The sequence below is a fragment of the Alligator mississippiensis genome, chromosome 5 (genome assembly GCF_030867095.1).
Source record: "Alligator mississippiensis isolate rAllMis1 chromosome 5, rAllMis1, whole genome shotgun sequence".
In the NCBI taxonomy this organism is placed as follows: Eukaryota; Metazoa; Chordata; order Crocodylia; family Alligatoridae; genus Alligator; species Alligator mississippiensis.
The window spans coordinates 160,690,156-160,716,392 of NC_081828.1; the positions used below are offsets into that span (position 1 = coordinate 160,690,156).

Below are 26,237 nucleotides of genomic sequence, written 5' to 3' on the forward strand. Positions count from 1 at the left end.
CAAGTTGCAGCAAGGGAAGTTTAGGTTAGATATTAGGAAGAATTTTCTCACTAGGAGGGTCGAAAAAGACTGGAACAGTTTACCCAGAGAGGTTGTGGAATCTCTATCCTTGGAGGTTTTTAGGACCTGGTTAGACAAAGCACTGCGTGGGATGATCTAGTTGGGGATGGTCCTGCTTTGAGCAGGGGGTTGGACTAGATGATCTCCTGAGGTCCCTTCCAACCCTAATTTTCTATGATTCTATCCATCTCTAGTCAAAAGTTTTATTTAGCTCTGTTCCACTTGCCCTGTGATTACTAACAAAACCAAAGGGTGAGAAAGGGGTCTTAATGTACAGTGAAAATCGCACTTTGACCATGTTGCCTTTCTCTGATTTTTGTCTTTACAGATTGTAAATTTATTGTGTCAATGAGTGCAGCTCATTTGTATTACAGCATCAACCAGGCAGCCACCATTAGGATCAAGGGGTTTTTTTTGTTGGGTATGGCATAATCACTAGATATTCCTTTCCCCTAAGGACTTAAAATACTACAACTTGTTCTGTGCATGCTGGAGGTAGGAAGCAGCAGCATAAATATGAAACAAGGTGCAGTGTCCTAGCCTAAATAGAAGATGCTGCAGGATAGATGGGAGGAGAACATAAGAAAGGGAGGTGAGAAAAACAACAGTGTGCACATCTACACAAGACATTTACTGCACTAATCAGCTGTGCACTAAAAGTCTTGGTGTCTAGTCTACATGTGTGCCCCCATTGGGCTGGAGTAAACTGATTAATAAATACAAGTACTATCCTGCTGCAGATTGAAAAACCCTGCAGAAGCACATGTGTGAGACTGCCTGGCTGACTGGGGCACAAGGGTGCTTCAGTGTGAGGGCTGTCTGCTGGCTAGCTACACAATGAAGCTCCCTTATTCCCCAGCCAGCCCCTCCGCAGCACACTGAGCTGGGGGGAGCAGCCCCAGGCTGACAGGCTGACCCCCAGGGCTCTTTGCCAGCTGGGGCTGCTCTGCCTGGACTCCACATGCTGCACCTGAATAAACTGAGGAGCTTACTGCTCCAGAATTAATTGATCCTGGGCGCACATTCCAAGAGTGTGCCCGGGAGCAATTAACTGTAGTGCATTAAGCTTTGCAGTCATTCAGGCACCATAATTGCATGTGTAGATGCACCCAGTGATAGTAAGAGGAACACAAAGCTTTATATACTTGCTAAGTATACAGTTTGGAAGAGGTCTAATCAGTCACTAACAGGCTACTTGGCCAGGCACCATTATTAGATGACAGCACATTCTGAGCCATGCTGCAATAGAAATAATTAATCATAACAATAGCACTGAGACAATGCATGGTAAGAGGCCTGTCAAATGGCCATAAGCTCAAATGCCCATGCTTCCAGGCTTTCACTTTCTTTATTTTAAGCAAAGGCATCAATAAGGTGAGGTAATTTCTTGCAACAAGGAGGTGTAGGTTTTTATTTAAAATTGATGTTCCACTCACTGGTTTATCTCCTTCTTCACTGTAGCTATCAATGGCTGGAGTCCTTTCAAACAGAGCAAACAGGTGCGCAGCCCCAGATTTGGCTTTGGCATAGTCAGGTACAAAGGTCAATGTCTCACCTACTGCCACTGCACCGTATGCAATTGCTGTAAAAACCCTATAAGAAGGAACATATTTCAAACACAACTTTAGTTAGATGTACTAATGGAAATGAGAGTGCTGATCCTCTTTGAAAGGATATCACCTGTGACAGATGTTTAAAGTAAATTAAATCAATCCAAGACATCTAATAATCAACATTAATGTAAACCATGTGTTGTATATTCTTCAAGTATAACAAGGATTTATCAGAGGCTATGTACAAATGTTCAGTTTTTACCAGGAGAATCACTGTTTTCCTAGTAGACACCACAAGTATGCAGACATTCAAGCTCTTTTTCCTGGAGATGCCAAGATAAAATCACTCCTGAGGGAGTTTCTCCTGTGAGATTAAATGTCTACACACTTTCTCCTGGATTAACTTCTCTTGGGATCAGGAGCCAAAGGAAAGGTTCCAGTGCCTTCTTGAGACCAGGGTCACTAATCTAGAGAAGGCACAGGGGGCAGCTGTTCTCACCTACCCCATAGATCATGAAGGGAGGGAAGGATCGGCTACCAGCTGCTCCCCTGATGCTTCTTACACCAGTTCCCAGTATCAGAAGCAGACAGAAGCTTTGCGGCACCACTCCCTTCACTTGGCTGCTTGGTACCAGGAGCCAAGCAGCAGAGAGCAGTGCAGCCCCCTTTCTGAGTTCTTGGCATGAGAAGCAGGAAGCAGCTTTGCCTTGCTGCTCCCTCTTCTCATCTCCTGTAAACCAGGAACCAAGTGCAGGAATGCTGCTGTCCCCTGCCTGCTTCCCCTTGCCTCTCCCTCCTCTCCCCACTCCCCTTCAGGTTGGGTGGTGTGGCCAGCAGCAAAACTGGCTGAGGAAAGCCAATTTGAGCCCAGCTCAGGGCTGCACTGGCTGGGGTTTGGGGCAAGGGGAAGCCAGCAGGGAACTGAGATTAGGGAGGCTCTCCCTGGGATAGTGGGGAAAAGCCCCCACCAGCTCCTCAAACTGGAATCTGGGGTGTGTGGAGCAGGCAGGGGTGTTGCTCAGTCCACTTGACTCCCAGGCACTCGAACCTGAGAAGGAGCAATACTGAGAGCCCTCTGCCTGTTTCTCATACAGGAGTCTCTTTTATGAGAAGCAGGCAAGGGGTTTTGCCCTGCTGCTTCAGTCCCACCAGGAATGGGGTGGGAGGAGGATGGGGGGACATGGTAGAAATACTTTTGTTGTGACCCCTATCAAGTAACACCTGGTAATACCTGAAAATTCAGCTAATGCTCCAAACCACAATTTTGACTCTACAAATTGACCAACTATAACCAATCATAATGCCTTGTGACCAAAGTAGACACAAGACCTCCCTAGGGCCAATATTGAAAGTATTGTCCACAAACCTTGAAGGGTCTTCAGCAGTGAAAAAAGTGATTGTAAATATATGTAAGAAAGTCCAGTGTAAAATCTTGTGCTTACAAGAGACACAGTGAGGGCCTCATAATGATCCTTCGATACCTGGAATGACTATGGCAACTGAAAGACCACACAAGCAATTTGGAAGTGCCATATTTGTTAAAACTGGGACAGTCATAATTTCTACAGCAAAGACTGAAGAAAACGACATTGAAATCCTGACTGTTGAACCCAGCGGAATCACAATCACTCTACAAACCACCTAATACAAGTTTTGCGTTTACAGATACACCAAGGGTCAGCAAGCAATGGGGCTACAATGAGGCCAATGAAGACAGTGAAGCAATAGAAGTCTAGTCAGATGCATATCAGTTAAGTTCGATTCATGATCCAAAACTACCTAAATCATTCAATAGTAGCCACTGGAAAAAAGGATACAACCCAGACTTTATATTCACCATCACTGGCTAAATCATAAAATGATATTAGACTCTATCCCACATTCTCAACATCAACCAATTAGGATTTAGATTCAAAGCTACAGCAACACCTATAACAATGCTATTTTGCCAATGTTTCAACCTTAATACGACACACTGAAAAGGCTTTTCAGAATACCTTAATGCCACAGTCAAAACCATCAAAGCATTGCTTGAGACCTATGACCAATTCATTAAAGCTGTACAAAAATCTGCAAGGAAGAACATCCCTTGGTGCTGTCGCATGAATTACACTCCAAGCTTCACTCTGCAAACTACTGGCCTATACAAAGACTACAGGCAACAGTAGGATCTAGACCTTTTTTCTGCAATATCACTGCAGGTGAGGACCCCATGTTAGTCATCACCAGGGATCCTTGTTTTCTATGATAAAAAATCATAAATTCTCTGATAAAAAATTGCAAATTCTCTGATAAAAATCCCCAGATCCATGGTCCATGGTTAAAATTAAATGCCTCTCACAGCCCCCGCACAGCCCCCCCTACAGCCCTGCTGGTGTCCCTTACTCCCACCCCACAGCCCCCCAGCCCTGCTTGTGCCCCTTCCCCCCCCCCAGCCCTTGCCTCCCAGCCCTGCTGGAGGGATCCCCCAGCTGCCAGGGCTACAGGGCCAGGGATCCAGGTCAGCATCCCTCTGCCCCCAGTGGAAGGCAGCAGTTGCTATAGTAGGAGCATGAGCTGCATCGCCCCACACTGCTGCCTGTTGCAGGCTTGGGTGGGGCCGGGCCATCTCCCAGTGACAGCGTGCACTCCTGGGGGTCAGGGGAGACTTACGCCCCCCAGATCTGTGTGGGGGGTGAGGGCAGGGCAGGTGTTCACTATCCCTGTGCACACAGAGGAAGTGTGGCCAGGGTAGCGCAGAGCTTGCAGTGGCAGGCAGCTTTCATGTGTGGCACCACTGTGTCCTGCTGTGCCAGGCACACACACTGTACTCCATAAGGCCTGGGGGAGGGCAGCAGGGTGGGAAGCACAGTGTTTGTGACCCAGGGTTTGCATCTGGCCAGGCACTCCAGCCAGGGGAGTGGGAAGGGGGGCTGCAGTCTCCCTGCTCCTGGCAGAAGTGCCTGGCCGGCTGCAAACTCCCCCTCCTGACCAGAGTTCCCAAGCTGGCTAGGGGCTGAGGGAGTGGGGGAGGCTATAACCCCCCCTCCCTGCAGCTCCACCTGGTTGGAGTGCCCAGCCAGCTGCGCAGCTCCCCGTTCCCTCAGTCCCCAGTGAGCTTGGGCACTCCCCAGCCAGGCCCTCTGGCCAGGAGGGGGGCAGGGGGTTTGCAGCTGGCTGGGAGCAGTGTGGATTTGCAGCCAGCTGAGCACTCCAGCTGGGAGCGGGCAGGCTGCAACCCCTCTCCCAGATGTAATGCCCGGCTTGGGAGTGCCCAAGCTAGCTCAGGGCTGAGGAAGTGGGGAGACTGCAAACCTCCCTGGAATGCCACTCCACTGGAGTTCCCAAGCTGGTTGGGGGCTGTGGGAATGGGGAGGTTTGCACCCAGCCAGGCACTCCGGCTGGGAGGGGGTTTGCAGTGTGCCCACTCCCAACCAGAGTGCTCGGCCAGCTGCAAATCCCCACTGCTCCCGGTCAGCTGCAAACCCTCCCCTCCTGGCCAGAGTGCACAGCCAGGAATGCCCAAGATGGCTGGGGGCTGAGGGAGTGGGGAGACTTGCAACCAGCCAGGAGCAGCGGGTGTTTGCAGCTGGCCGAGAACTCCGGCTGGGAGTGGGAAGGCTGCGAACCCCCTCCCTGCCTGAGTGTCCAGCTGGCTGCAAACCTCCCTGCTCCTTCAGCCCCTAGCCAGATTCCCACCCCTCCCCCCAGCCCAGCCCTGCAAACCCCAAGCCCCACTTACCTCCAGCAAGAAGAGTGAGCCTGAAGCAGCCTCCAGTAAGTGTGAATGTCAGGCCCCACCCTTCTCCCTCTCTCTCCCCCTCCGGGCAGTGTTGGGGGTTTCCCGTGCCTTTGGCAAACAGCTCTTGTAGGCTGGAACTCTGCCCACCTGCAGAGCTCTTTGCAAAATGGGGAAATCCATGGATCTCTCTTTTAAAAGGGAAAATCCATATTTTCTCTGATCAAAATGGGAAATCTGTCATTTTTTCTGTTTTTCTATGGGAAACTGAAAACCCAGATCCCTGGTCATCACAAAAGAGTGCAGGAAATCCTAGGAGACCCTGATTGAGTCAACTGATATGATGTGAAATAGTAAAAAGGCCTGGCTGACAATATATAAACTAGGCAACAAGCCATGAAAGGTAGATCAACATCATAATGTGACTACTAACCAAATTGCTCACCAGATGCTTCTCAATGGAAAAGGCCCCCAAAGCAAAAGCAAACAAGCAAACACAAAAACCCTATGACTGGAAAGGTACAAGTACTCCAGAGACCTGGGTTTAAATGCCCTTTAATGATGGAGCTGAATACTGGTAGTAACACACTGAAGACTGGGAAAGCAGCTGACCTTGACAACATACTTATCAAACAAATCAAGCAATTTGGACCCCAGACTTGAGAATGGCTCCTCTGCCTATACAACTCATGCACAGTCAGTCAAAACATTCCAAAGATATGGCAACATGCTCAGGTAGTGGCACTTCTAAAGCCAGGGAAAGATCCATCTGTTTGAAAGAGCTTCAGACTTATCTCTGTTATGCCACGTGTACAAATTCTACAAACGACTGATACTGAAGTGACTTGCCCCAGATGCGGGTAAACACCTAATCCCTGAACAGGGCAGCTTTCACCCTGGAAAATCAACAATAAACCAGCTGCTTAATCTAAGTCAACATATTGAGGATGGTTTTGAAGGAGGCCAAATCACGAGTTGTGTTTGTCAACCTAACAGCTGTCTATGATATGGTTACCTACCAATGATTCCTCCAAAAGACTCTAGAAATGACAAAAGATCTACACCTTACAGAGCTGATAATGAACCCTGCTCAAAAATATACTTTTTTATTTGTCAAACTGGATGGGAAGAAAAGCAGATGAAGGCAACAGGACTATAAGGCAACAGATGGAAGCAACAGATGGAGCTGAACCAGCAATGCAAGGAAGCATACTTGCATCACTGCTAAATAACATCTATAAGAATGACCAAACAATTGATTTGGAAACAAAATGTTTAATCTATGCAGTGACCTGTAAATATCAGCCCAAAACACTGGCTTTGACCATGTTGAAAAATCCCTAAATGAAGCACTAACACTAGGGACAGAAGTTGCACATAAACTGGTTTAAGTAATAAGAAACTGGTTTAAACCTCTAATAGAACAGAAGTTCAGTGCACATAAACCACTTTCAAAATGGCTGAAACTGGTTTAAGATAAACCTGGTTGAATGTGGTATCAGACTTAACTGATTTTGGTCAAACTGGTTTATGAAACTTCTGTCCCAGATCCCTTCCTGGTTCAAGTTAAATTAGCCCCCCAGCATCTGTCTGCTTTCCAGCTCTGGGCTGTGCTGTGCGGTCTGCTTCAGCAGAGAAAGGTTGTGGGGGAAGAGGCAGGGACTGCCACCCCAGGCAAACCCCAGCTGGGTCCTGGGGCCAGGGAGGGGTGGTTAAACTTCCCTTTCCCCAAATACAGAACTGCCCTGTCCTGCTAAAAACTTACTACTGGCTGTGACTGTGGACTACAAATCCCAGAGTCACCTAGAAGCAGGAAAAGGAAGTGATAAGCAACCCTGCAGAATCCAGCTACTGTGAATCTGGACTGCAAATCACAGAGAACTTGGGGGCAGCAGGAAGAAGAAGTGAACACAGAGCCCATGCTGGCTCCATGCCAGAGAGCTGTGCTTGAGTGCCACCTGACTTCTGGCCTGAGAAATAGTGAGAGGTTCTTCAGCCATATAGAGAGATTACATGGAAGAAGTTAGGCTGCTGCCCAGGGAGGATAGGGTGATCAAAGATAATTTAGAAATGGCACAAAAACTTGACCTAGGTTTTCAATAAAGACAGTGATGTTGAACATTGGGGCAAAGGGAGGAGCGAAAGTTGGAATGAGAGTATAGAAATGGAAATGTTCACACTTGATGCAGAAACAAAACTCAAAGAACTGAATGTACTCAAGGCTGGATTGGCTCTGTCCCAGAATTATGACAGAACTGGCACAGAAGAGCATACATTAGATATTAAGAATTTTAATAAATCTATTAGGCTGGAGGTATTACCAATATGATTGTGCAGCAGCTGCCACAAGAACAAAGGGTATAAATGGATACATTTAAACTGGAAATTTAAAGAAGGTTTCTATCTGAGCAGTAAGATTCTGCAACAGCCTTCCAACTCAAGTAATAGGATAAAAATTAAATCATAATTAAATTTGAAGATGAAGCAAAATCAGTTAGTGAAAGGAGTTCTATTATGTTTGAGATAGAGACAGGACTTGATTATTTAGCAGTGTTTAGCATCTCGTTCTGAAGCATCTAGTATACTTTTGAACACTATCAACTGAAGAATTATGGATAATATTTCTGATTTTTTATAAAAATCATAGAGAAATAAGGTAGGAAGTCACTTCTAGAGGTCATCTAGTCCAACCCCCTCCCAGAGGCAGGATCATCTCTATCCAAATCATCCTATACAAATTCATTGTCCAACCTCCTAGCAAAACTACACAATCAACCCAGACTCAACACAAAACACAACACCCTAATCTGCCACAGGTAAAGCAGGAGTACAAAGTATCTCGTCAGTAAAAATATTATTTTATGCATCCACATATACAGAATTGACTCTGCTGGTAGCATTTGCAAGAGGACATTTTAATTTGTAGAAGTAAACCACATAACAGAACTGAAAAGATTCTGAATTATATGTAATAATGCACATTTTTAAAGAGTATTTGAATATATGTTTGATTGTTTTTTATATATGATCAGGTTTAAGCACTTATTTTAAAGGTGATTGCTGCACCTTATGTTGTACAGAATAAATAATGATTAGTCATTTAATATCACCTTAACACACTTTCTTTAAGTGAAAAGTATCATGTAATAGACTTATGAAGAAGGACCTTGAGCCTTTGATTTTATTAGTTATAATTTGGTCATAATGCTCAGTTTATAATAGAAATCAGTACTTGGAAACTAAGTATAGCAGCTAAGCATGTACTATCTGAAAATCAAGACTTGTTGAACTTCCTCAAGTTGCATATAAAAAAACCTCAGGCCTCCTACTGTTTAAAATGTGTGGACTATTCCTCTTGCATTTTTTTTATGTTCACTCAGAGCCATTAGAATCTTAATCTGATAGCAAAGATTATGTTTAACCCTAACAAAAACCTTTGTCAGCTCTGATTTTCATGATGTGGCACTTTGATTTTCCTGTAAGTTAAAGAACAGACCTGCATAATACAACTCTTACATAAAGCAGACAAACACAGTCTTGCTTCATAAGGATTATCACGCGCAATCTAGGTCAGGTTACATGTAGGTATGGGGGAGTGCAAGCAGTACAAAGACAGGCACAGAGACAAACAGAGCAGTTCACCAGTACTTGATCTCTCAAGCATGGTTTTTGACTGTGTACCAATACTTTATCTCTTTCAAAGGAGCTTATCTGTGAAGTCTGCCACCTGTCAGCGTACAAGTATTTAACACACAACTTTTCCTGTATTAATGTAAAATTAGTAAATAAAAATAAGGAAGAGGACACGCTGAATGAGCCAAGTACAACCTCTGAGGAACTGGCTTCTAGATCTTTCTGGAGGATGACAATTCCATTTTTTTACACCTTAATTCTTGTTTCCAAATGTGTTTTTTCCCCCCACTATCTGGGTCTAAAATCTAAATCTTTCTTAGAAGCGTCTGTGCTAGTCTGTCTATAGAGGGGTGGCTAGGACATGGGCTTGGAAAACAAATTCCTGATTCAGAGCAGAGTTCTTCATCCCAGATCACTCCAGATAAGACAGAACTAGGTCCCTCTGTTTTACCTGTGGCAAATTAGGGTGTTATGTCTTATGGATGTGTCAAAGTGACTTTAGTTTTGCTAATAGGTCAAACAATGGATTTATATAGGATATTTGGATAGGGATGATCCTGCCTCAGATGACCTCTAGGCTAAGGACAGAAGTTACACACAAATCTGTTTAAGTGATCAAAAACTGGTTTAAACCTGTAACAGAACATAAATTCAGTGCACATAAACCCATTTCAAAATGGCCAAAACCAGTTTGATATAAACCTGGTTGAAAGTAGCATTGGACTTAATTGATTGAGCTCAAACCAGTTTATGAAACTTCTGTCCTAGACCCCTTCCTGGTTTAAGTTAAACCAGAGTCCCCCATCATCCTGGCATGTTCTGCAGCCCTGGGCTGGGCTGGGCTGTACTCTCTGCTTTTGAGGAGCAGGGCAGGCCTCACCCCTCTGCTTCTTAGCTAGAGCAGGGGTGGGGGCATGGGTAGATGCCCACCCCCTTAAGGTGAAGGGGGCAGGGACGAGGTTTAATTCCCCCTCCTTCTCCTGTCACACCATCACGGACCCCAGTGGGGTATGAGAGGGGTGCAGAAGCCCTTGCCAGGCATTTCTCTGCTTGCTGCCCCAGTGACGGGGATGGGACCAGCCCCGGCAGTAACTTCAAGTGAGCTGGCCAGGGAGGAGGTTTAATTCCACCCTCCATGTCCCACTGGGACGGACCCAAGCCAAGGTCTGCCTGGTGCTCTCCCCTGGCTGCTGCAGCAGCAGGGACAGGAGCGTGGCCAGATGCCGATCAGCATGGCTCCCTGAGGCAAAGGGGGCAGGGAGGGGGTTTACTCCCCCCTCCACTCCTGTGGGAATGCAGCTGGGGTCTGCTAGCCCTGCCCGTCACCTCTGCCAATCACTCCCTGCGTGGGGCAAGAGGCAGAATAAGCTCTTTCCCTGCACCCTCTGCCAGACTAGGGTGACCATCGAGGTACCTCAAGAATAGAGAACAGTGCCCCCCCAGTCTCTCGAGGCAGGAGGTGGGGGCAGGCACGACAAGCTCCCGCAGGCGGCAGTGGCGGTTGTGAGTGGGGAGCTCCCACAGGCAGCCACAGCGGTGTTGGCAGCGGAGGGGGAGGGAGGAGGCTGCCGAGTGCTGAAAAATAGAGGACATAAAGGCATCCCATACAGGAGAGAGGACCAGAAAACCAGACTGTCCTCTATAAAACCAGACGAATGGCCACCCTATGCCAGATGCTGGAGGGAGGGGGGTCATAACCTCCCCTTCCTGCCTCCTTTGTCTAAGGGTCCTATGTCAGCCTGCCTCTGGCCACACCCCTGCCCCCGCTGCTGGAGTGGTGAGGGAGGAGCAGCTCTCATGGGGCAGCAACCCCTGTCATGGCTTCCCAGGAGTGCAAGACTCTTCCTGGCAAGGGGACTGTGCTGCAGGCAGAAGCAGGGTGGGCAGAGCTGCCGCAGACTGCACAGAGCGAGCAGCAGAACTGGGACTTAGAGGGGTGGCCATAGCCCCCCAAGCCCTCCTTAGCACTGCCATCACCCTCCCTGTGCAGTCTGCAGCAGCTCTGCCCACCACGCTCCTGCCTGCAGTGCTGCCCCCCACCAGGAAGAGGTTTGTGCTCCTGGAAAACCATAACTGGGGCTTCTGCCCTGTGAAGGTCACTCTCCCCTTGCTGCTCCAGTGGCAGGGGTGGGGGCATGGCCACAGGCTGACGGGCATAGTCCTCTTAGGCAAAGGAGACAGGGAGGGGGGTTACTTCCCTCCTCCCTCCAGTGTCTGACAGAGGAGGCAGCGAAGGAGCTAATTCAGCTGCTAGCCCCACACAGGGAGCAATTGGCAGAGGTGACAGTCAGAGCTGGCAGACCTTGGCTTCAGTCCCTTGGGGGCAGAGAGGGCAAAAAACCCCCTCCCTGCCCCCTTTGCCTCAGGGGGACATGCTGGCCAGTGTCTGGCCATGCCCCCACCCCACTAATGCAGCAATGAGGGGGAGCACTAGGCAGACTCTAGCACAGGTCCCTGCCAGTGGGACAGGGAAGGGGGGCATTAAATCTCCTCGCTGGCCAGGTCACTTGAGGCTACCGCCAGGGCTGGCCACCCCACCCAGCACAGCTTCCCTGCAGCTGATGGATGCTCAAGTGCCCCCCGGCTTCTGGCCTGGGCCACTGCAGGCATGTGCCTACATTTCCTGAGTTAAAAGTGAAATGTCTATTTACTTGCAAATTGGTTCAATCTAGGCAGGTTATTCTAAGCTGCAAAGATTGAATCAATTCACGCTCTGGCTTTTTGAATGCCTGTCCCTAGCTGCAGAGGTGGAGTAGATGACTTCTGGAGGTCCCTTCCAACCCTACATTTTTATGATATGTGTGTGATTCAGCCTGATTCTCACATTTCCCCTGGCTAGTGTCCTAACTACATAGCTAAAGCATCATGTTTTCTCTTAGACCCCAAATCTTCCAGATGAAAGTTTAATGAAAACTAATATAATTTGACCAAACAGCATATTTCAGCAAAAATGTTCCCATCAGATCTCCTGGTAGTTAAAATATATTTTTTTAAATGCCATCAACATTATTTTAAAAGAAAGTTCAGTAGAGCAGACTTTATTTTAAAGTAGACTATAAAAACAATGTTAAGAACTGCCAGGTCCTCTCCCAGAGGGGTAGCTAGACTTATTTTACTATTACACTTTAGCATGATGGAAGTTGGCAACAAATGTATCTGAACAGTATGATGAAAGCAGAGAGGTGTTGTGCCCTCCTGTCTTCCCACAGGAATTGGGTGAAGGCAGTCCAGCTTTGTTCCCTATGTACCCTGCTGTACAAATGCTGTCAAAGAGATGCGCTAAACCAGAATATTGAGTTCACTTACCTACAGTGAAACCTATCTAAAATGATTGGGAGTAGAGAAAAGTTCTATCTGAAACAGTTTTCAGTTTTATAGGGGCAGCTTCCTCTCTCCCTCTTCTCGTTCTGTCTGCTCGTGGTCTCTGCTGTGTCCTAGTTGCTCTGCTCCATGACTTCTGTTTTTCTCTCAGCATCCCAGCACAGCCCTTGTTCTCCCTGCTCAGACTGTGTGCATGTATAATTGCTTTCCTTGATATACAAGGTGATTCTACAAATGGACCCAAGTTACCTTTCTATTTCTACGTTAGTTTCCAGTTTATACAGATTGAATATATATAATTCCCCATATGGCACATTGGGACAATAGAAAATGTTCAGCTTGAGCAGGTTTCCAGCTTTTATAGGCTCTCCTTTAGGTCAGTTTCAAAGTACCAGCAAGCACCGGGGTTGTGCTGGTTGTGAATCCCTGTTGAACTGGAGTTATAAGTATTTTGTGTTGATACTAGCCTTTGGTGGAAAGATTTTAGCTGCCAAAAATGTTGTATCTGGGTTTCTACCAGCTTCCCCAAAGTGCATCTCATCCAATATTGAAAAAAATCATCATTGATCACCTATTGGCAGGCTCTTTTCTGTATATACTTGTTCTTGCTTTTATTATTCTTTCTCCAACCCCTCATTGTCTACTATACTGTGACATTGCTAAAAGTCAGTCCCATGAAAGATGACAATGTTTCATAAAGTGTTATGCTTTTTACATAGAGACAACTTGCCACTCCTACAATTGTGACAGTATGTACCATCCAGGTAGACCTAATTTATTACATGTTATGCAGATTGGAACAAGAGAGTATGTCTATATCTTGGAGCAGGTTGTTGAGGAGGGGTTGTACCTTACTTAAAATTCACCTTATATTACATATGTTTCCTTATATTGCATGTATTTCCTTCTCTAGGTAACATCATCTGACAATGCTGCTCTCAGCTAAGCAATTCCTTTGGTCAGATTATTTAAAACTCTTTAAAAAAATCAGCTTGTAGGAGGGGAGACTTATTGTACAGCATCTTTTCTTTAAAGTATGCAAGGAAGATTTTCAGTGATTGTGAGATTTAATAAGATGTTATCACTTATACTAGATCAAATTAGTGCTTGATCTAGTCCAGTGTTGTGTCTCCAGAAGTGGCCAGACCCAAGGCCCTCAGAGGAAAGCACAAAAACATCAAAGAATGCACATAAAGATGGATGTTCTCTGAAGTTAACTCTCTTTCTGAAGTCAAGTCCCACTGGAGTTGCTCTTTTTCTTCATGTCATGTCATTTTTTCACTTCTCAATATTACTTACAATTCTATAGAGCAGCATCAGTCCTAAGATTACATTTTAGGACACCCCAGTAATGGGTCTTTCAAGGTAAAAATTTATTATTGTGTTTTGCTTCTTATCCTTGACTTTTACCTGCCTCCTCAAGATGACTTCACATCTTTACTTGCCTCGAGTGAGAGCAAGCATAAAAAGTTGTCAAAAGTCTATATTTAATATGCATCCTCTCATTTCTCAACTGCTTAAATATCTTGTAAGGTTTCAAAAAGCTCCTAAAACAATCCTGTTGTTGATGGAATTTAAATGTTTGCAGCTTTAGGATGCTTCTTCTTTACCACAACCTCCCCTTCATCATAATCAAGTGTTTTTCTGTAAACACTATGGTAATGCTATGTAAATACTCTGTTACAATGTAAACACTAAAAATATGGTGGCAAGAAGCTTCACTTTTCTCTTACAAATTTGTGGACATGCCTCTCATAGATTTGTCTATCACCTGCTGAGCCTCCTGTTAATGGGACTGATTTGACATGTAATTCTCATGGCTATTGTGGCAGACAGCTATCTTCTGGAAACACTTACTGTGTCAGTGTCATTAATGACTCCTGCAGTTACTGGAGAGATATGATGGCTTTTAATTATTGGAGCACTCCACCTGCTAATGTGATATTGGAGTGCTTATTAGGATTTGCTGATGATGTACAAACACGTTACAGAATATCTTTGCTGTCTAAAATGTGATATGGCTTAGTTTAATTAAAATCAAATCACAGTGAATTTTATAAGGAAATCTTAAAGCTGGATATATATTGGGATCTATAATAAAATGTTGGGACAAAACTTAAGTAAATTCAGTGCCCTAAATAGCTAGACTGGCTAATATCAGCATATGCCTCAACCTGTCTGCATTGTTTCCAAAGATAAAAGAAAGTTCTTTATAAGAGACCTTGGAGCTGCATTCTGATTTTAAAACCTTCTAACATTAAATTCAGCAAACTCTTGCCTATCTACATGAGCTCAGTATGCCTTAATTTTAATGGTCATGTGTTCAGCAGTGGATCTTTGCTCACTATGCTCTCACTTTCCTGGTGCCTACATATTGTGCTCTGTCCACCAATATAACTTGGTTTCTTGAGTAGCCAAACTGAGAGGACTCTCTAAAACCACACCTTTGTCTTGAACCTTCATGCTTAATACTTAACTGTCTTAACTATAGGGAACTTCTTTCTGCCTTCCTTCTCTCAAGTGACTATTTTCAATTCTTGAGCATCTGCCAAGCAGATCTCGCTCACCTAGATTGCCAATAACTCCCCATATATTATTAGCATATATGATTAGGCATAGTGAGAGTAAATAAAAACTGTTGCCAACAGTATGACACCAGATTTAGGCAGGCTCCAAAAATGTGTCATCAGCTGAAAGGCTTTGGCTCCAAAAGAAGAATGTGCCCAAGCTTTTTGTGGGCCAGATAAACATTTCTACATTTTACTATCCAACACCACAAAAAATGAAGTGGCAAAAGGAGAACTGTTAGCTAGCAGTGAATGTGTAAGGCAGGTGAAATAAATGCTGATGTGAACTGAGAAACCTTTTTTAAAATGGCTTTAATAAATCTGGACCCCAATTCAAAATCCTTAAGAACATGATTTGTTTGTTGCATCATGTGTACTATGCACAGCCTGAATACTAGTCTGTCCCAGATATGCATGAATGGAGAAATTCCCTTCTGTCATGGTGTTGCAGGAGTTTCTGTGATCCCTCTGTTGATGGGGAGGGACAAATTGATCCTGGTAGCAGTTTCTCTCTGCCTCGTAGCTGCTCTGCCCCACAGATGCCCTGGTGTGCATGGATTTACTAACAAATGAACCCTGTGCCACAAGAATGCAACCTCATATCCTGCTCTCCTCCTTCCCCTTGCTTATGCAGTCATGTTGAATTCACCCTCTATAGCACAGCAGGATTTGTTCCCTAGTCAGAGTTGCCAACCTAAGATCTTTTTTTTTTTTATTGACAATCTGCAAGCTTTTTACTGATAGCCAAACTTTATTACTGACACATGTTTTTACTGATATATGTTATACATAATGTAAATACAATTGTTCTTCCAGCCCTGTCCTGCTGCCAGGCCCCAGTTAGAAGGCTTGGGTTCAAATTTAGGGGTTTAACATCAGTCATAAAGAAGTTAAAAAGGTTACTCCTGTTGGCCCCACTTCCCTCCTGTTCCATCCTATCCTGTCCCAGAACCCCAAAGAAGCCTACCTGTGACCCAGCAGCATTATAGGCAGCCTGGGACACAGCAGCACATGGCTGAGAGAACAGAGTGCTGCACTCCCACTCAGACACCAGGTGGCACTGCTCTGTCCTGTCTATCAAAGCTTCCATCACTCCGCAGCTGCTTACTGTTTTTACTGAGAGCTAAAGTTTTTTTTTTTAAATGGACTTCACTGAGAACCATTTTAGCTGATTTTTTTTTACTGACAGTTGGCATCCCTGCCCATAATGTGCTTTTTTATATCCTACAACTTCAGAATTTTTGGCCAAGAACAGAACCTCAAAGAAAACAGACCTCCTTTCCATCATCAAAATTCTACTTATTCACTGAGCTGACATAGGCAGTCTTAACTTCCAAGGGCCTCAACTCTCCAGTACAATCATGATCTTTGTGCAGACCTTCATTGATTTTAATGCGACTCAGGGCTTCTGTTTGTCATGCAAGTAAATACCGGGGGGGAGGGGGGGGGGGGGAGGGGTGGACTTGAGACCAATTCTCTGTTGCCAAATATACTAAAAATAACACAGTTTTTCTCCAAAGCTCTAGGCCATTATACAGCTAGCAATGCTATAGTGCTGCAATAGGGTCTCTAGTTGTACTCACAGAATAAATACATAAAATAAACCCTACTTCATTTTAATCTGATGATAATTTATCTTTGTGACAAGGTTGTGAGATGAGGAAATCCTTGGGGAACTAAGGGGAAGTGTAAATCTGCACATACTTAATGTTTATTAATTTGCAGTACTCACACGAAAACGCCCTCAGGGGTCATTCTTCCAGCTGTAATTAAATATGCCCCAAATCGAAAGCCTGCAGCATAGGTGAAATACAGAAAAGCCTGGCTGAATGCGTAACAGGAACCGTAGATCTGAGCTTTCTTTTGAGCATTTCTGCAACATACAACATTTGTACAGAAACCATGAACCAATTGGAAAAAAAATTAGGGTACATTCTTTCTGTTCAGAAAGACCAGTTTTCTTATTTGCTGCAGCTAGTACAGTTTGTTCGTATGTGTAATTCAGGTGTGTTGCAGGGACTGAAGGTGATAGGTGGTAGATATAGCAAATGTCCATCATGTGTAAAACTGGTAAGAATTCCTGGGTCTTGCCTTTACTAAAATCTCTGTAATGCTGCACTGGTGGAACTGTAGTAGGACTCTGGGTCCAGTTACAGGTAAACTGGATAAACAGCCTGGGGAAAAATAAATATCTTATATACACATAGCTACAGGCCTGCTCCTGCATGCATGAACCCAGAACTATTATTCACAGGAACAAAATCAGGCAGCAACAAACTGTGACAGAGAAAGCTATTTTGGATCAGTGAAAATAAGGGCCCTCCAAATGTGATCCAGAAAGCAGGGCTATATATGATATCTACCTAGGAGCACTACCTCTGCCTTTTGTCTGTGCAAATCATAAAGATAAATTAATTTTAAATATTCCTGACTCCAGATATATACCCATACAAGCAATGTTAGGCTTTGATTTTCTGAGTTGGCTAGGAGGTGCTTGGTCTGAGCTTTACAATTAGAGGGAAACTTGTTGATTTGTATGGTTGAGTTTTTGTCTACTCTTTTTTGGAACAAATAAGATATAGTGGAGTGGGATGTTATCATGCCATTTCTACTCAAAAGGGAGTGTGCCAAGACAGTCCCGATAGTCCAATGCAACTGGCAGAACTTGACGTCATGAGCATAAATGTTTGCAGGACTGGTGCTTAGAACTGCAAAAATATATTGGATGTTCAACTTTTTATGTAGGCCTTTTTTTTAGTTTTATCTACCTCAGTCTCCTGACATCCTTCCAGAGAGTTCATGGAAAATTATGTTCATGGAAAAGATTGTAATTTGTTTAGAATAAGAAACTAAAATATAATGATTTATGTCTTATGTATTACCAAGATTATCTTGGGCAGTCAAAATCTATATACATATAAAAACATAAGAATCTGAGAACTACCATTTACTGGAGTAGATCTTGCCTAGTATCCTTTGTCACCTAATGGCAGAGAGTGGATGCTGAAAGGGAGAGTGAACTGTATCTGACCAGGGATTTTTACAACCTGCAGCCTCCAGCATTCAAGGTCTAAGACAGTGGTGCTCCACATTTTTCCTCAGCAGGCCAGATGGGTGGTGCCTGGTCTGACTGTGGGACCGAGGGCCATTCTGATCCGGTACCCAGGCTGGCATGGTGGCCACCAATTGGCCATGCAGGAGGAATAGGGGGCAACCTGGCCCTGTGACAGGGCGACAGAGGAAGGAACGTGACCCAGCCCTGCAGGGGAAGGGGGCTTGGCTCAGCCCCCAAGAAAAAGGGGGCATAACTTGGCCCCGCAGGGGAAAAAGGGGAAAGGCCTGGCCCCAATCTGGCCCCATACGGTAAAAGGGGCTGTAGCCCAGCTTCAGAGAGGGAAGGGGGCATGGACTGGGCCCATCCTGGACTCACAGCGAGAAGGGATCAAGACCTAGCTCCATCCAGGAATGTGGGGCTTGGAGTTTGGGAATTTGTCAGATGTGATGGCTTTGTGGGCCACATCAGGCCTGTGGGTCAGAGGTTGAGCATCCCTGGTCTAATAAATTCTGATTCAGAGGCTGTACCGCTACCTTGCATGCTCAGTACCTACTGATGCATCTTTTCTCCAAAAATTTGTCCAGTCCCTTTTTGAATCTGGTTAAACTGTGAGTTTCTGCAACATCTTGTGGCAATGAGGCCTACATTTTAATTACATGTTGTATGAAAAAGAACTTCCTTTTGTTAGTTTTAAACTTACTACCTATTAGTTTTATTTTATGACCCCCAATTCTTATATTGTGTGAGAGAGTAAATAATAAATCCCTATGCACTTTTTTTTTTTTTTACCACTTAGTATTTTGTAAACCCTTATCATGTTCCCCCTCAAGTGTCTCTTTTCTAAACTGAATAGGCCTAGCCTTTTCAGGTTTCTCTTTATATGGAAGCCCCCATACCGCTAATCACTCTTGTTGCCCTTTCTCTGTACCCTCTCTAATTCTTCTGTTGCTTTTCGCTTTTCACCAGAACTTTCTCTTCTTAACAATATGTTTGTCCTAACATGTTAATATGGCTCTTCATTAGCCTTTATTTCTTTGTGTACTTTATTTATTAGCATTTAAAATAAAATTAAAATAGAAATGAGAAGAACAGTTGCAATGGATAGAGACATTGCATTTGGTTTCAATATACCTGATAATTACTGGGATTTCCTACTTGAATATGAAATATCTATTGATATTGCTTCTTACCTATATGGCTTCTGCATATTTTCTTCATACATTTTTTCAAAAGCACGCTCTCTAGTTAATGAAGCAACTGTTCGAATGTTCTCCACAGCTTCTATTGCTACCTTTATTTAAATAGGAAAAACAAACAATTTGATAAAATGAGATGAAAAAGTTATTACTCTCACTGGCCCTTTTCAACATAGCCTGTATGTCAGTAAATATTTTCTCAACAAGAAATGTTATGGCTATTACATGACTCTAATATTTTAAGTGGAAAAACAAATGGCCTGTTCTCTCTCTCTCTCTCTCTCTCTCTCTCTCTCTCTCTCCCCCCCCCCCCCACCAAAGGTTTAATCACAGAAAGAAACACAGTCTTTAAAAAAATGCATTTCAAATGTTCAATATTGTAGATATACACCAAAAAAAAAATAAAAAAATGCAAAGCTAGGCATAAATTTACTGGACTGTCTGTGGTAATATTTGGCCCAAGTCCTGGGATTCTATAGAAGAACAGCGCTCAATCTTTTGGCCCCTCAGCCAGATGAGGGTCATGGGGCCAGTCTGCAAGTTGGATTAGACCCCACACACTAGAATTGGACCCTGGGGGCCCTGTACTGTCTCTGCCCAGTCCTGTACACTGGGATCGGACTTCAGGGGCTTATACTGACTTTGTCTGGTCCCGTACACCATGATCAGGCTTTGAGGGTCCTGTGCTATCCTGCACACCAGCCTAGTGCACAGCGCTAAGGCCTGAGGACTCCCCATAGATCCAGGAGGAGCCCCATGGGCCAAATGACATGGCACCAGGGGTCAATAGGTCGGGTTGAGCACCTCTGTGTAGCATATTGGGTTTCCAGGGGCAGCTGTGACACACCCTTGTGGCTTCATAACCATATCTCACTCTGCCCCTAAGGTGCCTTCCATTCTCACCCTTTGTGTCTTGATAGAAAAATAATAATAATATTAGGGAGGTTGCCCACGAGCCTTTACATGACCTCTGTCCAACTGGACCCCGCTGACCTCTACTGCACCCTGGCCCCTTGCTGGGCCTCTCTGGTCAACTGTGCCCTTCAGGGCACCTACAGCCTTAAAGGCTAATTGTGTGCCTCCAATCCTTCCCTACACCGCACCCCAAGCCTCATGGGTGTTACCATAATGTTGTTCCCTCTGTTGGGGCTTTAGCCTCTTCAGACTCTTTCCTTTTAATCTACATAAGTCTGGCTCTGTGGTCTCAGCCTCTGCCCACTCTGGACTCAGTAGTCATTCAAGCCCCTACCCCTTGCACTGGCATACCTCCCAGCCTGGGCTCCTTGTGAGCTCCCTGAGCTTCACTGTTCCTGCAGGCAGCAAAGAAGACAGTCTAGCGTTCTTGGGTAGCTCTCCTGGCAGGAGCTCCTAACCCTTCTGCTGACAGGACTAGACTGTTTTGCCAGCCTAAACCCCAGGCTTATATGCTCTCAGGGCCCTGCTCATTTCTGGTTTGCAGGCTTCCTACAGGTGCTTAATTGTCTCATTTGCCCTGTTGCCCCAGGAACTGGCAGGTGTTGCACCCTGACTAGCCTGCACTGCTCCCTGGCTGGGCTGCTTTTATCTTAAAGGAACAGGGATCCCCAGGCTCTCTGTTAAACCCTGGTATAGATGACTGAATTCTTGTTGATCTGAATTTTGAATCTTAGCATATTTTTCTTTAAGAAAAATATACAGTCTAGGTAGGATGCTAAACATTCTACAGTATAAAGTTTGGAGTAATTTTTATTATTGTATTATTACTGCATTGTGGTGGCAGCTAGAAGTCCCAGTCACAGGCCAGCCCTGCACTAGAATCACTGGTGTAAAGATGAAGAGGACTGGTTGTATGTTGAAAATACCCCCTGAGTGGGTCACACTACAGGCCAGAAGAGAAGTGAAAGTTCCCAGTCCCTCTTTGTTCTGTTAGGCTATGGAAAAGACTCATTTTACCTTCCCAGCTCTTTGCATTTCTTTTTTGTCTCGGTTGGCGAATCCAGTCAGTGCAGAAACTTCCAGCATTCCAGTTACTGTAAGCACGGGAGCAATCACTAGGATCAGCAGAGTCATCTCCCATCCATATATAAAAGAAATGATGATGGACAATCCCATGGTGGAAATGTTTTGTGCTATTACACCAAGTCTTGAGCCTACTGCCTGTAATCAGGTAAAATATGAACACTATTATCTACTAATGAGTCTTAAATAGTCTCATTCTACCTGCATAATAGCAAGCACTTCTGGGAGGAACAGTAAAATTCCAAGAACATTTCAGAGAAGTCTCTTACTCTGGCTGCAACTCTCCTGGCAGAAATGGATTGTGCAATCCAGAAACTTCACAGCACTATTTTAACAGCCTCATTATCTATTTGCATTTATATTTCCTAACTGTAGGCAGCCCCACAAAGAATGACTTGCTAATTTTATTCACCTATAAGTAGGTATCTACTTAAAGTGTGTGGAGGGGAAATAAAAATCGCGAGCCACTTGGTGTTCAGGGCTACTGTCTTGGTCTTTTCAGGGTGAGTCCCCACCTTCCCCCACCACTGACTGGCTGATGGGCCTCAGTGGCCCTGCCTGTCAGCGCTGATTGGCTGAGAGGGCTGCCTTTCACATGGCCCCTCCCATTGACTCTGACTGGTGGAGAGGGCTGCCCTTCATGTGGCCCTGGCCCTTGCCGCTGATTGGCGGAGAGGGGTGAACCTGCACAAAAGGCAGCCTTTTCAGCCAATCAGTGGTGGAGGGAGAAGAGGGCAGCTATCATCTTGACTGCTACCCTTTGTGTCAGCGGCTTCCTCCCATCCGCTAGGTGGGCTGCATGGCTGGGCTGCAGCAGCCACTAGATCCCACAGAGGAGCTGAAATTTTATTTTTAGTAAGCTTTCTTTTTTTCTAGTGATTCCATGCAAAGTTGCAGGGAACACCAGTTTTCATAGTGATCATGGAAACTGCCTTTTTTGTGGTTTCTGCAAAAATCGTGAATTGAGTAGATCAATACCTATGGAGATCAAGAAAGGACCAATGGGATGTAAGTTGTTGAATTCACAGTGGTCATGATATTCATACTCTTTTTTTTATACTCTTAAAGGAACTTTGAAGTATTCCATTTTTTTTCTTCCATTCTGTAAACCACTCTTAAAAATAGCTGACCACACTGTTTTACTATTTGAGTTAAAACGTTAACTGAAATTGAGAGTTAGGGCTAAGCAAATTTTGGCTTTGCTGGACAAACCGCCAACCAGCCAAAAATCAGTTAGGACTGACCTGAAATGGAAATTCTTGGTTTTTTCTACTATACACACTGAAATATATAAACAAATGATTTTGAGGGAGAGGGATTGCAGAGCAAACCAACATGTAATTCAACCCAAAATAACATAGTTCTTTCAAAGCCCAGTTCAATTTTGAAATGAAAATGATGTTTTGAAACTAAAATTGAAATATTTACTTAAAATGATTCAAATGATCCATTTAAAAATAAGATTTTCTGACTCTCTCATAATTTCCCCCCTTTTTGACCAAAACTAAACTCTGAACTTGAGAATGGTTTTAGTTCATTGGAAAAGCATTTTTTGTGATTTTGCTATTTTCTGAAAAAGATTTTACTACATTCTACACAGAATCTCTACAAGATATCTATAGCAGTATTAACTTTGCATTCATTCTGTCCCATGCTTAACTTTAATCTTTTGTTCCTTTTAGAGATGTTTAATCTGAAACCTGAAATGTAAACACTTCTATTCTGCTCTGAACTTGAAGCTGCACCCCTTGGTGGATTAAACCATTACCTTGGATCTAAACGCAGTTGAACTTTAGAAAGGTTCAAATCCAGATCCAGAGACAATATCTTTAGTTCAGGTCCATTTTTAAATATTGGATTTTCCTTTCTTCATTCACCCTTACTCTAAACCTTCCCTGTGTTTCCTACATTTAGCTCAGTTTATTTTCCTGTTTTTTTTTTCTCTTTGCTCTAATATTGTCTCTCCTTATTTAAATACCCCTTTCTTCAACCCTTTCGAATAACTTTACCACCTCTCCCTAAATCTGCCTTCTTTCTGTTCATTTTCACTACCTAGAGAGAAGTACTGGTCTTCCAACTTTATAGGCTGTCATGTGTTACCAGCAACCACACAGACTGAAACGCATCTAATTATAGTTACATAGATACAAAATTAGACTCATACATACCATTTGAACTTGTGCTGCTTCTGTGGCCAGTCTTGTTGTCAAAGCTCCAGTGCTATTTTTTTTATCATCAAACCAAGAGATGTCCTATAAAACAGATTGAAAAAACACCACATGACAAAAGGCCAAAGGTATTCGTTCACAAAAGCCATTTCCACTTATTATGGCCACTTACACTTGAAAACTAATTTGTGCAAACAATTACCTGATTTACACATCGTGTACAGATCCTAATTCACTGTAGCCTCACTGACTACAATAAAGCTATGCTGATTTATACCTTCTAAATATCTGTCCCATGATATTTTGTGTATTCAGACGTACACAAACATCCCCACGTGGCGTTTTAGGGATTCTTTAAACGTTGGCCCTTTGCATTCTCAGCAAAGATAGACTAGATTTTTTATTTTCTTGCAGTTCTATAGTCTAAGTCTATTCTCTCCCCCTGCAAACTCAGGGGCCTCCCCTATAAATCTTATTATGCCCAGCAACCTGCAGTGTGTAGGCAAAGGAGGTCAACAATTAGCCTTTATAGAGTGGATGTCATGCTAATGTGGGGGCCCCTGGGTGGTCCTATATATCAGATTGACTTTTAGATACTGATCAAATGAAGATCAATTAGGGGTTACAAAGAGACACTAGGTGGGTTGTCAGCATCAGTATAATTTCTGATTTCAGGCCTGGGGCTAAGATAAGCTAGCTGTAGAACTTGATTTATTTTAGCTAACGAGTGAAGTTGAGGCATAAAAGTGTTAAATATTCAAATATATTTCAATGTCAACTTCTCTATCCATGGGAAGACTACTTGGAGGCAGATATTGGACTTGACTTGGGCACTTTCATTCTGTCACTATTGTATGGCTGCTTTAAATATAGTCTGAAAGACTAACATAATTTTATGAAATGGTTTTAATTTTGATTTTAAAACACTTTCTTTTAAATAATGCTAAAAGTATCTCAGGGATCAGAATCTTGATTTTCTTTTCTGTTTTTAGGAAGTATGGGCCTAATCCTAAGGCAAGTTGAATGTTTCTATTAATTTCAACAGGATGAGAATCAGACCATATGGATAGAAGGTAAGTCTTAAATGGAAAGTAAGCCTTAGACCCAGCCACCAGTATGAGCACAGATGTATTTCTGTAACAAGTTTGTGATGCTATTATCTGGTTTGGTTACAACCACCGTAGGAGGATTTTTCTACAACATGGATAAATGTGGTGATCACCATTCTGAGTCTAATAGAGGCCTGCAGTGCACCCTGGGAAGTTCCAAGCAGCTATTCCTATAGTGCCTCAGCAGAGGCTGTGTGCCTGGAGCACCTGCACACAGGAAAGCACCAGAACCACATGAGGCTCCCTGAACAGAAATCAAGGAAGGAACAGGAACAGCCAAACCAGTTAAACAAGTACAGTGAGATCTGCAGAAGCAGCAAAGCGACAAGGCCCATAGAAAGTTCTGTTCGACACCCAAGAGGACCTAACATTCAGACATTTCTGGCATCCAAAGGTAACAAAATACATCTTCCCTGCCACCTAGAAGACTCAACAGCTATTTTGCCCTTAAGTTTTGCTTCTTGAAATTATTACTTGATCAACAGCCTTTAAGTTACTTCAGAGATGTGATTAATCATTTGCTCTTGGCAGGCATAGTTATAGCTGCTAAGTGCTGGAAACAAAATCTTGTAAAATCTGGCCAAGATATAAGAGATACTGGAAATATAAAACTTACTCTACATATGCAGAGGTGAACAGCATTACAGAAACAAAACAAGACTGCTGATAAAACAAACATTTACTGTAATAAAAAACTTTCCCATATTTTATAAAAAAAATCTAGGTAAACAGATAAATTCAGCTCTCTTGTGAAACAGGTGCAGACAGTGCAGGTAAAATAACCAGCCACCATGCTTTTCTCTTAGTAATTTTCCTTTCTAGCTTCTGTATGGTCCCATGTATGCTGTACTGATAGAGGCAGTTAAATTTATGAATGTCCAATGACAATGTTACATATCTTTACATATAGAATTGGGCATGAATGGTACAACCATATTAACTGTGGATCTTATTAGAGACCTGAAAAAGTCAAAGTCTGTAGAAGCATTCAGGATCATTCTGTGCTCTTACTGGTGCCTGCTCCAGGCTACTGGCTTCCAGAAACAACAAAATTAGAATGAAATAAGCCAACTTATGGGGGAGCAAAATCGAGGAAACAATCCCAGATGTTCCATAGACCTCCAGAACTAGAACCGTACTCCTGATCCCATTTAGTATAGTCACCTCCGTCAGCAGACTAATTAGCATCCACATAGCACTATGGGCATACTAATTGTGTATCTCTGCTCAGAGGAAGAAATGATTAGTTCAGGTGTAGCTCAGCAAAATCAGTACTATATTGTTTCTGGTTCAGGAGATAGTCCTTCTGATCTGGTAGTATGGATACATCCAGCTGGCAAAAGCATCATTGTATTGAGTCCCCTCAACAGACATAGCAAGGCATTATCTTGCACTGTGTGAACATTCAGAGTTGTGACCAATTTTTCAAAATCAGGACAGAAGTCCCATTTAGAAACTCCATGGGGCACAGACACCAGGATTCAGCCCTGACATTAGGGGCCATTGGTAACTCTAGCTTAGATAGTGAGAGGGTTATTTGTTCTTGCCTGCCTGGTAATAATTTCTTTGTGCTCTGATCAAGAAAACATTGCTGCGCTTTCTGCCCCACCTTGTCTATTTAGTATTCAAGATATCTGCCATGTGTGAAATGTAAGATGTGATTAACTAGTTAATCACATCTTAAGTGATAACCTAGCCAAAAATTAAAGCAATTAATGGCATCATAAAATAAGGAAAAAGCCACAAAGTTATTCTACAAAAATTGTATAACAACTTTGTGGCTGGTTCCTATTATGCGATTAACTGAATGGGTGGCCAGGGGTGTGCCCCTGTGGCTGGGAACCCACAGCCGATGGGAC

General features: G+C 43.8%; 1 protein-coding gene across 2 annotated transcripts in view; it reads right to left on the reverse strand.

Moving 5' to 3' along the window:
* Positions 1-26,237, reverse strand: part of ABCB5 (ATP binding cassette subfamily B member 5) — a 93,220-nt gene that overhangs the window by 11,805 nt on the left and 55,178 nt on the right. For both annotated transcript variants that reach the window (XM_019498098.2, XM_019498096.2), the window contains 5 exons: positions 23,270-23,353; positions 21,036-21,239; positions 19,098-19,198; positions 16,585-16,725; positions 1,497-1,653 (listed from right to left, as the gene is read on the reverse strand). In XM_019498098.2, the coding sequence (XP_019353643.1) occupies positions 1,497-1,653; positions 16,585-16,725; positions 19,098-19,198; positions 21,036-21,239; positions 23,270-23,353 (687 nt within the window). The remainder of the gene's footprint in view (positions 1-1,496; positions 1,654-16,584; positions 16,726-19,097; positions 19,199-21,035; positions 21,240-23,269; positions 23,354-26,237) is intronic.